The 18,038-nt window shown below is 42.5% G+C and overlaps 1 protein-coding gene across 1 annotated transcript in view; it reads right to left on the reverse strand.

Moving 5' to 3' along the window:
- Positions 1 to 18,038, reverse strand: part of LOC140464700 (tumor necrosis factor receptor superfamily member 17) — a 78,107-nt gene that overhangs the window by 47,985 nt on the left and 12,084 nt on the right. The window contains exons 2-4 of the mRNA XM_072560131.1: positions 17,776 to 17,915; positions 13,763 to 13,875; positions 6,254 to 6,492 (exon numbers count right to left, since the gene is read on the reverse strand). Coding sequence (XP_072416232.1) covers positions 6,254 to 6,492; positions 13,763 to 13,794 — 271 coding nt within the window. The 5' untranslated portion in view covers positions 13,795 to 13,875; positions 17,776 to 17,915. The remainder of the gene's footprint in view (positions 1 to 6,253; positions 6,493 to 13,762; positions 13,876 to 17,775; positions 17,916 to 18,038) is intronic.

The following is an 18,038-nucleotide window of genomic DNA, read 5'->3' on the forward strand; positions in this document are numbered from 1 at the left end:
GTGATGTATAAGGTTTGGGTAGGTGCAACAAGCACGTAGACCATACAAAAGCTGTGAATGCACAAACAGTGCAGGAACAAAACATTCTCGACTCCTCCAACCAGGCGCAAAGCCTGCCAGAACTCTCTGTCAAGTGTTGAGGAGAACTCTGAACCTAAGATGGACACAGTGGATGTCACCGCATTAATGCCTTTGCTGCCAGAAGAAGTGAATTTCTTCCAATATGCTTCAAGCAAGTGTTACACGCCACCCATATCAAAAGCAGAGTCAGAGGAACCTGACCCAGTGCTAAAACATCCCAGGAGGTTCTCCAGTAAAAACAACTGGCCTATTTCCTCAGACTTAGAGGGGGAGAGATATATTGATTGTAACAAGGTGAGTCAGGTGAACCTCATAGAATGAGTTCCCTAATTGGGGCTGTTAACCTGGTCCAATCAGGGAGCTTTGGCTGACAGATAAAGAAAGGACTGTGTGGGCCGTGGAGGGGGTCGTTAGGTCCAATTGCCTGTCCCTCTTCCGTGGTTATGTTAGAGTCCAGATGTCTCTGGAGAAGGAGCACGCAGTGTCCACCAACACCCTGGAGTTGTTCAGGGAGAGGTGGGCGCTGCAGGGAGTGGAGTGTATTATTTCCCCCTCCAACTCTATTTTGATTTAATCCCTGCCCTCCCCTTCACTGTTTGATCACACAGCATTGCCCTTTGATGTGAAGGGCACTGCTTGTCACTGGCCACTCGGGTGTTTCCTTTCTTCCTGGTGGTGGAAATTTGAATAAAGATTCGTACACCTTGTGTCTTTCACTGTGTCTCACACCTGCACACACACACACACCATGGGTGCTGGGGGAAAAAAAGTAAAACATAAAAAGGAAACAAAAAGGACTGTGTGGGCCATGGAGGTGGTCGTTAGGACCGATTGCCGTCCCTTTTCCGCTGTTATATTAGAGCCTGGGTGTCTCTGGAGAAGGAGCACGCGGTGTCCAACAACACCGTTGAGCTGTTCAGAGAGAGATGGGCACTGCAGGGAGTGGAGTGTATTATTTCCCCTTCCAATTTTATCTTGATTTAATTCCTGCCCTCCCCTCCACTGTTAAAATTAAGAAAAAAAGAGGAAAAAATGGACTGTCTGACATCCTGACACTGAGAGCTGGCTCTGAGGGAGCTGGACCAAGGTCAAGGACTTTGCATGTAATAAATAAAGGATGATTGGGTAATGAGATACCATCCTCTGTGGAGTTATTTCACAGTTGTCATGTCTCATTAAGATCACAGGTCTATTTATGGCCCATGTACAATTAGAGTACAATTAAAGGATATTTTCTGTTACTGCAGAAGTTTTCTTTTGGTTTGCATGAGTTGTTTAACAGTAAAACTACAGAAGATATCTGGCTTTCATTCTCATCAGAAGAACATGAAATTTGCATATATCACAGACATGTGTCAAAATGTGTATGAAAAGGATGTTCCAAGCATAGAAGGAAATAATTTGCATAACTCAGGGAGTCTGGGTCACAAATTTGTTGAAAGCCAATGAAGATTGCTTGAAGTACGGTCACTCGTACATGGTAGCCAATGTACACAATTGATCCTACACCGTGCATTGACAAATAAGGAGAATCAGAATAGCCTTTATTGTCATGTAAGCAGTTAACATGTCTCTTTGTATTGTTCATGGGATGTGGGCATCACTGATTAGGCCATGTTTTGTTACCCATCCCTGAGAAGATAATGGTGAGTCCCCTTTTTCAACTGCTGTAGTCTAAAAGGAAGTCTTAGCTTGATATTTTTTTCCTTCATTTTTTTCATGAGATGTTGATGTTTTGTCAATTTATTAACCACCTATAATTCTCGTGGAACTGAGTGGTGTGCTGGGCCACTTCAGAGGGCATTTAAATATCAACCACATTGTGTGAGTCTGGAGTCATATGTTGGGCAGACTAGGTAAGGACAGCAGATTTCCTTCCACAAAAAGACAAATAAGTTTTTACAACAATCACTGAAATTAGCTTTACTGGAAGATTTACAACCCATATCCCTAAAGCATTAGCCTGGCCCACTAGGTTACTTCAATACTTCTACACCATCATCTCCCCTTCCAAAACAACATCTTCAACAAATCAGCACTCCAACAATACTGCACTGACATATCCATCAGGACTGTGTTCTCTAATCACTACAATGGGACAAAACTACCACCGAGCAAAGGCCAACCGCAAAAGCAGATTGTTCAGCTCAGCCAGTCCATGCTGAACTTTTCCTTTCTTAATTCTGTCTATGGCACTTAAACAAAAATGTTACATTCACAACAAAAATATTACATTCACACTAAACTCCTATTGCCACATTTTTGTCATAATTTCTAATGACTAGTTTGTACATTCTGGTCATTAGATTCTAATATTATTCGATACTCCTTTGTTTTCAATCCACTTTCTGAATTATCCAATATATTGCAATAACAACATTATAAAAACTGGAAATTACACTTAAACACACCCAATATCTTGACTTTTGATACTTCCATTAATGTTTATAGTAAAGGGGAGAGAGAGTGAATGAGATGGAAACATTACCATGAGTGAGTGTACTGTTTGCATACCGACTGTCCTGTTTATGTTGTGTTCTGTAAAATTTGTAAAGTAAAAGGAAAAAGACAAAAGAAAGGTAGGTCTGGGAGAGAGAGAAGAAGGCTGATAAGGCAACTCATAGAAAGTGTATTTTTCTTTACATTTTCACACTGTTAGTGAATAAAGCCTCTTTGATGGATACTGATCTTTGTTTTTCCTCAATTCAAGCTTGCCATTCACTCAGGATTATAAATTTCTACTATGGGTCTTTATGTTACTGAACAGACCAATTCTTGACACACAGATCTTTGGGCACATGGGTATGGCATCCCATGAGAGCAGTGAAATCCCGAAGGCAGGAATTACTTCCTTTTCTTCGCTGCTACCACTCTGCCTCATCATTGTGATGCTGTGACTCAAAGCATGATGCAGCTTGATGGACAGATTGTTGCTATTTTGAATGAAGGGAAATAGACAGTAAGGTAGAATAAGAGGAAAACTAGCAGTGAGTTAGAAGGCCTCTGGCCTCTTGCTATCTTACAGTGAATGAGTGGGAATGGGGAAATAAACTTGGAATGAGCTGCCAGAGGAGGTGGTAGAGGCTGGTACAATTACAACATTTCAAAAGCATCTGGATGGGTACATGATTAGAAGGGGGTTTAGGGGGATATGGGCCAAATAGGATAAGATTAATGTAGGCTATCTGGTCAATGACTTGAACTGAAAGGTCTGTTTCCATGCTGTAACCCTATGACTCATAGACTCCCTGCAGTGTGGAAACAGGCCCTTAGGCCCAACAGGTCCACACCAACCCTCCAAAGAGTATCCCACCCAGAGATATTACCTTACCCTATTACTCTACATTTACCCTGATTAATGCACCTAACTACACATCCCTGAAAACTATGGGCAATTTAGCATGGCCAATTCACCTAACCTACACATCTTTGGATTGTGGAAGGAAACCAGAGCACCAAGAGGAAACCCACACAGACACGGGGAGAATGTGCAAACTCCACACAAACACTCACCAAAGGCTGGAATCAAGCCCAGATCCCTGGTGCTGTGAGGCAGCAGTGCTAACCTCTGAGCCACCAACTCTATAAGTGAATCGCAGATGCTTTAAGTTGGGAAAAAGTTGAGCTAGGCAGGAGATAAAGCATAATAACAATTCTTGTTTTCTCAAACCTATAAAACATGTTGTGTTTTCTGCTGTAATGGTGATTTGACTTTGCTAATTTGCATTGCTCACATGATGAGAATTATAACTTTTAAAAATCTGTGTTCACTTTAAATTTCAAAATGGGTAAATGAAGAATCAAAAATTAGAGATATACATTAAAAACTGATAAAAGTTGTGTGTATCTATTCTTAGGTGACAGTGCATGGATGATTTAAGAGAATTCCATGTCAAATGAGCATGTTATTCAAAACTAAAAATGATTAATGGACAAATTCCTGAGGTATAACATTGCCAACAAATCAAACATATCTCTGAAGGTTTCATCATGTCACCTCCCACTCAGTCAAAAAGTCTTTTCACTCCCCACTTCCAGTGTTTTAATAACTAAGAACAATAGCCAACATTGATGGAACTGTCAAATTTGACCATCCTCAGTTCACTGAAACTGACAGCAACTGCTGGAATCTGCATACGTGCAGAATACTGGGGAAAGAGACAAACAAACTGCAGATGATGGAATCCAAAGTAAACGTCGACATTCTCCACCTCCTGATACTGCCTGGAAAATTGGGGAAAATCAGAAGTTGGCAGGTGTAATTCTACACTTCTCCAGAGGGAGTGCTGTTGAACGAAACCCTCTCCAGAAACTGCAGCTTGTGAATTTGACAAGAACCTCCCCTTGTTAGTCTCACGTGGAGTCTGCTCCCCTCTTAAAATGTGATCATGGCTGATCCAATCTTTCTCAACTCCCCTTTTATGCCTTTTCTCCATTGCACTTGATTCCTTTACTGATTTAAAATCTATCTCTGACATGAATGTATTTAATGGCTCACCCTAATATTATCTCAGCGATAAATAATTCCTCAGATTCGCCACCCTGTGAGAGAAAAATTCCTCATCTAGGTCTTAAATAGGTAACTGCTTATTCTGAGACTTCTTATTCCTGGAGAGTTTACAATTCCTCCCTGCATTACACCGTGCAATAAAATGTGTCTTACATTCCACAGTGATCCAATAGCCATCAGATCTACTGAGAACCAACTTGCATTTAAACAAATTGACAGGCTACCAGAATTGCAATTATACTCCGAGTGAATATTGCAGGACCGAAGTTACAGTTGTCGTCTTACTTGAAAAGACCTGCCACTGAGTTCAAGCACAGTTCCTGCAGTGCAGGTAGACCGACACTTCTGCTATTGGGGTGATTTTAATCAAGCTGTTCAAACAGATTATGGTATGCCTAGTGGAATTTGAATCCAGACTTTTAAGTCCCAGACGCAAAGACAATATCACTGCGTCAGAAGACTATTGGATAATATGATTTATCTTAGTGTCTCTGTCAAGAACCAAGAACACTATGGCTCTCGCGGCACAGTGGTAGTGTCTGGGTTCAACACCAGCTGCTTCCAGAGGTGTGTCATAAAAATGATTTAAAATATCCATTTTTATTGTGACATTTCTGAAGTAATCAATGTAAACACAGTGTTCCAACAATTCAAACTATTGGTTATGAAAATCAATAGCAGACAAAGTTAAAAATCACACAACACCAGGTTATAGTCCAACAGGTTTAATTGGAAGCACACGAGCTTTCAGAGCGTAGCTCCTTCATCAGGTGATTGTGAGCGTCGCTCCGAAAGCTAGTGTGCTTCCAATTAAACCTGTTGGACTATAACCTGGTGTTGTGTGATTTTTAACTTTGTACACCCCAGTACAACACCGGCATCTCCAAATCATGAATAGAAGACAAGCATTTCAGTGAAACGGGTTAATGCAGAGAGTTAGGAAATGAAGATACCTCATTGCACAAGTACAGGATCATTTTAAAGCTACAAAAGCAATGAAGGGGGCCGACTGTACCCAGTATCTGAATGATGACAATTTGATAATGCATTGTAATGTTATAAAACTAAATAAATTAGTCAGTAAATCTAATCATCCACCACAGAGTTAAAATTCAATTTGCACCTTGTGGTTTTCTATTCTTAAGAATCAGCACACCGGATTTGAAACATTAACTCTTTCTCTCCACAGATGCTGCCGGACCTGCTGAGTTTCTCCAGCAACCTCTGTGCTATGTTTCAGATTTCCAGTAGCCGCAGTATATTGTATTCATCTGGTTAAATCAATCAGATGATCAAACCGCCAACTGGAAATACTACAGCCACGAGTGCCCCTTAATTTGAAAAAGGAACACAAACAATGAGTTGTAACCAAACATAAACCTTTACAAACTATAAATGCAGTTTCAGGGCGCTGTTGTGGCGCATTGGAAATGCTCGGGTTCAGGTCCCACCTGGCTCCAAATCCGTGCTCATAACGATATCCATAAGTGCCAGTGAAAAGCAGCCTGTCCCCCACATCTTTCCACTTAGCCAGAGTTTTGAAAAGTCTCGGGACGTGTCTGTGACCTGTTTCCCACTCGGGACCTGACAGTAATGGGAGGCAGTGAATTGCAAGAATTGCAGAGAGAGCTCTATGGTTCAGATTGATTCAGCCACACTCACCGAGACAGATGTCATCCTGGCACACGCTGGGTCGCGTTTGCAGATTGTTGCACCGCAGCTGACAGGGTGCGCATCCACCCATCAACTCATCGTAGTAAGATGACTTGGAGCAGGTTGGAGCCATGGTGCAGGTGCTCAGAGGAATTGGCTGTTCTTTCCACACGCAGCGGTGTTCTCCTGTCCATGCAGGGAGCCCGAGTGATGGAACACACTCCAGACAAGGCTCTGAACCGCTGACACTGAAACAAGCCAAGATTAACTGCACTCAGTTCTATTCGAAAGAACAAGAGGGATTTTCCCCTTGCGCTCCCTGGGGAACTTTCGTTCCGTTTAAAATATATTATAAAATGTAAAATCATCATCACTTTGAGGTATGCCTGCATGTATGAATAAAATCATTTGAAATCGGGCAGAGGTGCTGGGGATTTCTACCCAGAGTGATCTCTGTAAATTTAAGAGACAGTCAGCAACAAGCTTGAGCAAGAAATTGGTTTTTATTTTGTTTCTTTAGCTGTTGCAAGTTTTTTAGAAGAGGTGCTTACCTCAAATCCAATAGTGAAAAGGTGTCAGAAATTAAATGTTGGGTTCCCTTCCAAATTTGCTTTTGCACATTTTTTTTTTCCCTTAAACTTCCCGGATCTCCCTCCCCAACAGCACTGTAGTTCAAGAAGGCAGCTCACCGTCATCTTCTCCAGGACAATTAGGGACAGGCAATAAACGCTGATCTCTAGCCAGTGTCGCCCACGTCCCCTGAATGAATGAAGAAGACCATGTTTGCAAACTCCAGACAATGACCATTGGTCTCCCTGGAGCTGAGAATGCAGAAATCTGTATCAAACAGACAGCGCCCTCTGCTGAATACACCCGAGACACAAAGATTCTGATGGTTCTGTGAAGACTAACAATTCTTCAAACATCTGTTAGTTTCTTCTTTTGATCATAACTGAACAGTGAACACTAGTTTGGTTCATCATGGAATTTAAATTGGAATAAAACGCATTTCTTTCCTTTAAGTTTGACAAGGATGTGAGCGTCACAGGTTGGACATTTATTACCCATCCCTAATTCCCCCAGAGAAAGTGGTGGTGAACTGCCTTCTTGAAATGCTGCAGTCCATTTTGTGTAAATACACCCACAGTGCCATCAAGGATGAATTTCCAGGATTTGGACATAGCGACAGTGAATGAACTGTGATACGATTCTAAATGAGGATAGTGACTGACTGTGACAGGAATTTGCCATAGAGTCACATGATACAACATTGAAACTGACCCTTCAGTCCAACTTGTCCATGCCAACCAAGTTTCCCAAACAAAACTAATCCCATTTGCCTGGCCATATCCCACTAAACCTTTCCTATTCAAGTGCCTGTCCAAATATCTTTTAAATGTTGTAACTGTACCTGCATCTACCATTTCCTCGGGCCATTTGTTCCATACATGAACCATCTTCTATATGAAAAAGTTACCCTTTGGGTCCCTTTTAAATCTTTCTCCTCTCACCTTAAAATTATGCCCTCTAGTTTTGAACTCTGCCAATGCTAGGGAAAAGACCTATGCTATTCACCTTATCTATGCCCCTCATGATTTTATAAACCTCTTTAAGGTCACCGCTCAACCGTATAAGCTCCAGTGAAAAAAGACCCAGCTTATTCAGCCTCTCCTTATAATTCAACCCCTCCAGTCCTGGTAACACCCTCGTAAATCTTATCTGCACCCTCTCCAATTTAATAATATCCTTCCTATAACAGGGCAACCAGAACTGTACACCAAAAGTGGGCTTGTGTTTCCAAATGGTAATGGTCAAGGGTTTGTATGGTGCAATTGAAGGACCATTTGTGGATTTCTGCAGTGTATTTTATAGATAATACACATTGCTAGACTGATTCTGGAGTAGAGTGCTGGAAAAGCACAGCAGTTCAGGCAGCATCCGAGGAGCAGTAAGATCGACGTTTCGGGCAAAAGCCCTTCATCAGGAATATAGGCAGAGTGCCTGAAGGGTGCAGAGATAAATGAGAGGAGGGTGGGGGTGGGGAGGAAGTAGCAAAGAGTACAATGGGTGGATGGGGGTGGGATGAATGTCAGAGAGGAGGGTGGAATGGATAGGTGGAAAAGAAGATAGGCGTTCTTCCTCCAGGCATCGGGTGGTGAGGGAGCGGCAGTGAAGGAGGCTCAGGACCTCCATGTCCTCGGCTGAGTGGGAGGGGGAGTTGAAATGTTGGGCCACGGGGCGGTGTGGTTGATTGGTGCGGGTGTCCCAGAGATGTTCCCTAAAGCGCTCTGCTAGGAGGCATGCAGTGTCCCCAATGTAGAGGAGACTGCATCGGGAGCAACGGGTACAATAAATGATATTGGTGGATGTGCAGGTAAAACTTTGATGGATGTGGAAGGCTCCTTTGGGGCTTTGGATGGAGGTGAGGGAGGAGGTGTGGGTGCAGGTTTTGCAATTCCTACGGTGGCAGGGGAAGGTGCCAGGACGGGAGGGTGGGTTGTTAGGGGGTGTGGACCTGACCAGGTAGTCAGGGAGGGAACGCTCTTTGTGGAAGGTGGAAAGGGGTGGGGAGGGAAATATACCCCTGGTGGTGGGGTCTGTTTGGAGGTTGCGGAAATGTCGGCGGATGATTTGGCTTATGCGAAGGTTAGTAGGGTGGAAGGTGAGCTATGCGACATCTGGAGGAAGAACGCCTCATCTTCCACCTCGGAACACTTCAACCCCAGGGCATCAATGTGGACTTCACCAGTTTCCTCATTTCCCCTTTCCCCACCTCACCCCAGTTCCAAACTTCCAGCTCAGCACCGTCCCATGACCTATCCTACCTGCTTATCTTCTTTTCCACCTATCCACTCCACCTTCCTCTCTGACCTATCACCTTCATCCCACCCTCCTCCCTGACTTATCACCTTCATCCCCATCCCCACTCACCTATTGTACTCTTTGCTACTTTCTCCCCACCCCCACCCTCCTCTCATTTATCTCTCCACCCTTCAGGCACTCTGCCTGTATTCCTGATGAAGGGCTTTTGCCCGAAACGTCGATTTTACTGGTCCTTGGATGCTGCCTGAACTGCTGTGCTCTTCCAGCACCACTCTACTCCAGAATCTGGTTTCCAGCATCTGCAGTCATTGTATTTACCTACATTGCTAGAATGAGTAGTAGTGGTGGAGGGAGTGGATGAATATAAGAACTAGGAGCAGGAGTAAACAATTCAGCCTCTCTGCCATTTGATATGATTTACACTGATCTCATCTCAGCCTCAATTCTACTTTCATGCCAATGGTCCATAACCCTTTAACTCAGTACTAATTAAAAATCAGTCTATCTCCTCCTGATGTTGATTCAGTGTCCACCACATTCTGGGCCAGTCAATTCTGCAGACTCATGAGCCTTTGAGAAAAGCAATTCCTCCTCATGTCTGTTTTAAATCTGCCGTCCCTTAGTCTAAAACTGTGACCTGTTTTGGATGTAGTGCCGATCCAGAGGGCTGCTTTGTCCAGAGGGTGGCATCAAGCTTCTTGGGAGTTGTTAGAACTGCACACATCCAGGCAACTGGGGAGCATTTTATCATACTCCTGATCTACAAGTAAAATGCAGATGGTGCACAGGCTTTAGGGAGCCAGGAGGTGGATTATTTGCTGCAGGATTCCCAAACTCTGACCTGAATTTGTAGCACAGTATTTAAGTAGCTGGTTCAGTTCAGTTTCTGGTCAATAGTAACCCCCACAGCATCAATTGTAGAAGATTCAGTGATAGTAATGGAATTAGCATCAAGCAGCAATGGTTAGGTGCTCTCTTATTAGAGGTGGTTATTGCCTGGCAATTGTGTGGCACAAATATTACTTGCCACTTGTAAGCCCAAGCCTGGATATTGTTGAGATCTTTTTTCTTCAGATTCTGAGGACCCACAAATGATGCTGAACATAGTGCTTTAATGAATTGGTGATGATGGTAGGGCCTAGGACTTTATCCTGAGGAGTTTCTGCAGAGATGGACTGACGTAAAGATGATTGACCAACAACCACAACCATCTTCCTTTTTATGCAAATGTGGGTACTGCAGATGCTGGAGATCAGAATCAAGATCAGTGTAGTGCTGGAAAAGCACAGCAGGTCAGGCAGCATCCGAGGAGCAGGAAAATTGACATTCTGGGCAAAAGTCCTTCATCAGGAATTAGGAATGATGAAATGCTCCCCTCTTGCCTGGATGTGTGCAGCTCTAATAATAGCTAAGAAGCTTGATGCCACTCAGGACAAAGGAATCTCATGGCTAATCAACTCCAGTGAGAGGTGTTTTCGATTGACATGAGTTTTGCTAGGGCTGTTTAATGTCAAGGGCAGCCACTCTTACTCATCCCTGAATTCAGCTCTTCTGTCCATGTTTGAACCAAAGCTAGAATGAGATCCAGGATTGAGAGACTTCGGTGGTCAACAAACTGAGTGTCAGTGAGCAGGGTATTGCCAAGTAAGTGCTGCTTGACAGCACTGTTTTAAATATGAGCTGCAGGGATGCCTGAGACCAAATTGAATGAGGGAATAGATCATAGCTGTATTAATTACATATTAATTGGGTGTGAATTGGTTTTATAATTATCAGGAGCTCATTATCAGTTGCATGTGACTTTTATGGAGTGTGGTTGATTGAAATAAAGCTTTTACCAGAAGTGTGGACTTGAATTCTGTTTAAATGGAGTTATCTTTTCCTCCACTACCAACTCTGTTGATGACCCTTTCCATCATTTTACTAATGATTGAGTGTACACTGATGATTGGCTGGGTTCAATTTGTCCAGGTCTTTGTGAACAGGACAGACCCGGACCATTTTTCACACTGCCAGGCAGTATTGTAGCTGTACTGGAACAGCTTGGTTAGGGCTGTGACTAATTCTGGAACAGTAGTATTGCAGTGGCTTTGGAGTCACATATGGGCCTATCCTTGTAAGAGGAAAGATTTTTCCTTCAAGAAACATGGAAGTAGAAAAAGTTGGAAATGCTAAGCAGCAAAAGAACAGTTAATGTGACAGGCGTTGACTGTTTGTTGGAACTGTAAAAGTGGTACAAATGCCATGGGTTTTACGTAAGTGCAGAGGTGATTGCGGACTGGAAATGTCAATAGAGATGATTGTATAAGGCAAGAGAGGGCGGTAATGACGGAACTTAATAAAAAAAAGATGAGTCATAGAGTCATAGATTCATAGAAATGTACAACATGGAAACAGACCCTTTGGTCCAACCAGATATCCCAACCCAATCTAGTCCCACCTGCCAGCACCCGGGCCATATCCCTTCAAATCCTTCTTATCCATATACCATCCAGATGACTTTTAAATGTTGCAATCGTACTAGCCTCCACCACTTCCTCTGGCAGCTCATTCCATACACGTACCACCCTCTGTATGAAAAGGTTGCCCCTTAGGTCTCTTTTATATCTTTCCCCTCTCACCCTAAACCTTTGCTCTCCAGTTCCTGGACTCCCCCACCCCAGGGAAGAGACTTTGTCTATTTATCCTATCCATGCCCCTCATGATTTTATAAACCTCTATAAGGTCACCCTCAGCCTCTGACGCTCCAGGGAAAACAGCCCTAGCCTATTCAACCTCTCCGTATAACTCAAAATCCTCCAACCCTGGCAATATCCTTGCAAATCTTTTCTGAACCCTTCCAAGTATCATAACATCTTCTGATAGGAAGGAGTCCAAAATTGCACGCAATATTCCAAAGTGGCCTAACCAATGGCATGTACAGCCAAAACATGACCTCCCAACAGCAGTAGACAATACTCTGACCAATAAAAGAAAGCGTACCAAACCCCTAGGACCTTATCATTAACTGTATGAGTCCTGCTAAGATTTGCTTTCCCAAAATGCAGCACCTCACATTCATCTAAATTAAACTCCATCTGCCACTTCTCAGCCAGAAGAGCTGGATATAACAGCAACAGAACAACAACTGCTGCCCAAAATTAATGAAAGAAGTTAGTGAGTTTTGAGAAGATTTGTAGCTCAGGTCAGTGATCACATTGTAAGTTTGCTTGCTGAGCTGGAAGGTTTGTGTTCAGATGTTTCGTCACCATATTAGGTAACATCACAGTGAGTCCGAGGTGAAGTACTGGTGGTATGGCCTGCTTATTAATGTGTTTAGGTTTCCTTGGCTTGGTGACATCATTTCCTGTTGTGATGTCATTTCCTGTGACAGTGTCATTTCCTGTTCTTTTTCTTAGGGGGTGGTGAATGGGATCCACCTTCCCCCACCCTCCCCTCTGACCTATCATTTCCATTCCCCACCCCCATTCACCTATTGTACTCCTTGCTACCTTCCCCCTCCCTCCTCTCTGACCTATCACCTCCATCCCCCTCCCCCATTTACCTATTGTACTCTTTGCTACTTTCTCCCCAGCCCCCCTCCTCATTTATCTCTCCACCCTGGAGCTTTCCTGCCTCTATTTCTGATGATGGGCTTTTTCCCGAAACCTTGATTTTCCTGCTCTTCAGATGCAGCCTGACCTGCTGTGCTTTTCCAGCACCATTCTGATCTAAACTCTGGTTTTTAGCAACTGCAGTCTTCACTTTTGCTTATGGGATCCAAGCCAATGTGTTTGTTGATAGAGTTCCAGTTGGAATGCCAAGCTTCTGGGAATTCCAATGCATGTCTCTGTTTGGCTTGTCCTAGGATGGATGTGTTGTCCCAGGTGAAGTGGTGTCCTTCCTCATCTGCATGTAAAGATACTAGTGAGAGTGGGTCATGTCTTTTTGTGAATACTTGATGTTCATGTATCCTGATGGCTAGTTTTCTACCTGTTTGTCCAATGTAGTGTTTGTTACAGTTCTTGCAAGGTATTTCTTGAATGACATTAGTTTTCCTTGTTTACCTTTTACCACCCCCTAAGAAAAAGAACAGGAAATGAATTGACACAGGAAAGTACATCACCACAGGAAATGACATCACCAACCCAAGGAAACCTGAACACATAAATAAAAAGTGGGCCATATCACCAATGCTTCACTGGAGGGTCACTGATGATGTTACCTAGTATGGGGACAAAACATCTGAAAACAAACCTTCCAGCTCAATGTGCAAACCTCCATCCAATGGAAGAAATAGTTACGATCTGAAATTGTTGAACTCAATATTGAGGCCAAATTACAGTCTGTTCTGCTACAACGCAGTAGTTGTGTTTTTGTGTGACCTCATGTTATAGAAAATTGTGCAATAGAAATAATGGTGCCTAGTGGAAAAACAGGGTTGGGGCAAACCACCAGAAATATCAGGAAAAATCAAAACAAAAATAGTAGTAGGGGAGGCAATGGCCTCGTGGTATTATCACTGGACTGTTAATCCAGAGACCTGGGTAATATTCCAGGGACGCAGGTTCAAATCCCACCATGGCAAAAGGAATTTGAATTCAATAAATATTTGGAATTGAGAGTCTAATTATGACTATAAATCCATTGCCAATTGTTGGAAATATCCTATCTGGTTCACTAATATCCGTTAGGGAAGGAAACTGCCATCATTACCTGGTCTGTTCTCCATGTGATTCCAGAACCATGACAAAGTGGTTGACTCTCAACTGCCCTCTGGGCAATTTGGGATGAGCAATGAATGCTGCCTGGCCAGCAAGGCCCTCATCCTGTTAAAGAATAAACAGAAAAAAAGTTAGCCCAACATGAATGATAGCACAGTCTAAGTAAATTAAAATTATATGTTTTAATTAAATAATACAATAAATTTGACACTTTCTGAGTTTGCTGAGTTACATACAGTATAGCTTGTACCAGTCTGCACTCAGTTTTCCTGGTTAACAATCCTCTGAGTGACAGTCTCTAGAGAACAACAGAATCCATGAAACTCCACTTCATAGGTCAGGGTTAATGATAAAGGTTTCATTCTCGTTATTTGGAAATCAATTCCTGTATCTCACAAACATCATGGAATTTAAATTGGAATAAAACACGTTTCTTTCCTTTAACTTTGACAAGGATGTGAGTATCGCTTAAAAATAATGAGAGAAAAAAATTCCAAACTAAGGCTTCAGTAATTATGAAGATTCATGGTGATGACGGAGATTACAGAGGATTATAGGGACTTGAAGAGTTTTCACAGTTTGAGAGTATTTTAAGGACTGGAGGAGGTTACCAAGATGGGGGGTGGAGGTTTTAAGCATAGGAGGATGGTGCAGAAATAGGAAGTTTTACAATAGCAGGAAGAGGTTTCAGGAAGCTGGAGAGGAGGGGATCTGAAGGAAGTGACACAAATAGGAAGGGTTGTTGGGGTTGGAGAGGGTTACAGTGAGAGCAGTAGTCTCATCTGCAGCAGTTATAGGGACGGGAGTTGGTTTCATGATGAGGGAGAATATAGAGCCTCAGGAGGCTACAGAAGTAAACACCGAGAGTGGACTTAAGGTATCCAGAGATGGAATCGCGTAATAGCCAACAGGAGTTCGCGTTTTAAAAAAAAATTGTTCCCAATTCACCAATCACTTCACAGCCAAATCACATTGACAAAACATGCATTACAGGAGAACGACCTGTAATGTATAGTGTCTAGTTGAAACTTATTATACTTTCAACTTCCTTAAACAAGTGCAGCAGGACAAATTTGACTTAGACTGAGATGGAAAAGTAAAATAGCTTACTATCTTATGCTCTGGGTTGTGCTTACACTGAACAGAGGTGCTCAGGAAAGCACCAATACAGTCATTAAGTTAGTGGAAAAGACAATGATTGATAGAGTCTGAGTGGGACTGAAAAGAATACACCATATATTCATCGAATCATGCAGTACGGAAGAGGACCTACAGCCCATCGAGTCTACACTGACAAAAAGATACTCTAAATCTACACTAGTCCCACTTCCCACGTTTAGGTCATAACCTTGAATGTTATGACATTTCAAACACTTATCTAAGTACTTTTTCAAGGACGTGAGATTAGCTGCCTCAACTACCCTCCCAGGCAATGTATTCCAGATTTCCATCACCCTCTGGGTGAAAATTGTTTCACTTAAATTCCTTGTAAACCTCCTGACTTTCACCTTAAATTTATACCCATTGTTATTGAAACTTCATCTAAGGGAACTGCTGCTTTCTATCCTGTCTGTCCAAGCCCCTCATAATCTTATACATCTTTATCAGGTACCCTCTCAGCCTTCTCTGCTCCAAAAAAAACAACTCAAGCTTATCTAGCCTCTGTTTGTCACTAAGCTTCCCCCTCCCAGGCAACATCCTGATGACCAGAACTTCATACAGTACTCCAGCTGTGGCTTAACCTGTACCACCACAACATAATGTCCTTGTTCTTAATCTATGCCAAAACTAATAAAGGCAAGTGTTCTGTATGCTGTATTAACCAACCCATTAACCCATTCTCTTCTGGGATCTGTTGTCAAGCACTCCAAGATCCCTCTGTTCCTTTGAACTTCTTTGTGTCTTGCCATTTGTTGATCCTCCCTTATCTTGTTAGTTCTTCCAAAGTGCATCAGCCTACATTTAACAGGGTTGAATTTCATCTGCGAGTGATCTACCTTTGTGATCAATCCATCTATATCCTCCTATAACCCAAGACCTTCCTCATTGTCAACCACCTGGTCAATTTTTGCGTCATCCACAAGTTTACTTATCATTGACCCACATTTTCTTCTGTATCATTTATAAATATCATGAATAATAAGGGACCCAGCACCAATTTTTGTGGTACACCAGCCTCCAGTCCAAGCAGCATTCCACCACTGCCCTCTGCCTCCTACCACTAAACCAATTTGGATCCAATTTGACAATTTACCCTGGATTTTATGTGTTTTTACCTTGTTTATCAATCCCCGCATGGGGCCTTCTCAATAGCTCTGCTGAAATCCATATAAACCACATCAACTGCACTACCATCAACTATCTACCTGGTCACCTCCTTGGAAAATTCAATTAAATTTGTTAGGCATGACTTCCCTCTAACAAAGTCTTGTTGACTATCCCAGAATACTAGCATGGACCTTTGGATTTTCCATTATATTTGCTGCTTTATTAGCAAAATTAAATTCCAATAAAATAATAAAGCTTTCATTAATGTAAACAACTCATTTTCTCCTGGAGTTACTCATGTTAAGATCAATAATTGTCTGTTTTGTAACAGAAGTATTATTCTGTGTCAGGCATGATCGAATATTTAGTGCTAAGATGCATTTGAATTTAATCTTGCGTGATCTTTTAGCCCACAAAATATCACTGCCTGCTGTAAATAGATATGTTGGAAATTTGTTGATAAGAGAAGTTTTACCAACTGTCAGCTGCAGGTACAAAGAAGCCTGCCTGGAAGGTGATTACTTTTCCCAAGTCCTGTTTTATGGCAATGAAAACATACTGCTTTCCTAGGATTCTTCTTGTTCTCTACATTATCCTTGTTACTACCTACAGCAGCTTCTGCCTCTTCCCAAAACCAGATCCTTGTCTATTCTTCCAGCTACACTGTTGATTTCTATATGAGAGGTTTCTAAACACTCAGTTGTCAGTGAGAAATATCACATGCATCTGCCAGAAATGTAGTCTCTTAAATAGCTGACATTCATTCCTAGTACTGATAACAGATAGATAGATGGATTTTTATTGTTACTTGTATTTGTAAAAATACAGAAAAATGTGTACAAGTCACCACAAAAACAGTGGCATTTAATTACATAAATTATACATTACAAACTTGAAACAACATTAAGACAAATATCATTTTTTGTTCATTCTAAGGTATCTTGGTTTCATGAACTGGTAACTGCTGAAGACCGGGGCTTACACAATGCTGATGGCAGGAGAGGGTTTGCCACAACTTCCAAAGGTCAGGGCCTGCCCAACTGCTGAGGGCCGAGGCCTACTCCAACTTCCAAAGACCGGGGCCTACCCAACTGCCAAGGACAGAGGGCTGCCACAATTGCCGTGGACTGAGTCCTGCCCAATTGTCAAGAATCGGGGGCCTGTAGAAACTGTCGAGGACTGGGAGCCTGTCAAACTCACTGGGGACTGGGCCCTGTCAAAACTGCAAAGGACCGGGGCCTGTCAAAACCACAGAGGATTAGGCACCTGTCAAAACTGCCAAGAATTGGAGGCCTGTTGAAACTGCCAAGGATCGGGGAGGGGGGCATGCCGAAACCACAGAGGACTAGGGACCTGTTGAAACTGCTGAGGACCCAGGGCTGTCCAACTGAAACTGCCGCACCTCAGCCTCAGAAAGAAGAAACGATTAATTTGATACAAAACATGAAATTAAGAAATAACAGTGATAAGAAAAAGAAATAACTTTAAAGAAGGATGCCGCCGGGTCAGCCAAAAGCGAGTGGGCAGCCAGGTACCTGAATACTACCTCACCTGCCATCTCCACTATCCTAAGGAGAAACAGGGTTGCTACTCATACTTTTTTATTTGATTTGCTGGCTATTCCATAATTTTGCCTTGGAGTTTAGGGGAAAACAAATCCAATCCAGTCTCCTATCTCCTTTCATTTTCATTTCCACAGCAGCAGGGAGTGGAAAATTTACAACCATTCTGACTTACCCAGCAAAGCTGCAGACTGCAGTTTTAATTTTTCTTTGCTGCTTTTGTACTTGCAGCTGGCTGTTTCACAGCTTTGAAATCCACACATTGTCAGCTGGACACTTCAGAACCCATGTTTCAAATAATGTATTGAATGGTTGCTGCAAAGTAAAATGAAAACAAGTTATAGCAGATGTATAGGTCACATGACTGTGGCAAGTCAGCTAATACATGATGTGCAAATGCATTTCTCCAAATCATAATCATCCACAAAAATATAACTA

This window comes from Chiloscyllium punctatum, chromosome 40 (assembly GCF_047496795.1).
Source record: "Chiloscyllium punctatum isolate Juve2018m chromosome 40, sChiPun1.3, whole genome shotgun sequence".
Taxonomy (NCBI): Eukaryota; Metazoa; Chordata; class Chondrichthyes; order Orectolobiformes; family Hemiscylliidae; genus Chiloscyllium; species Chiloscyllium punctatum.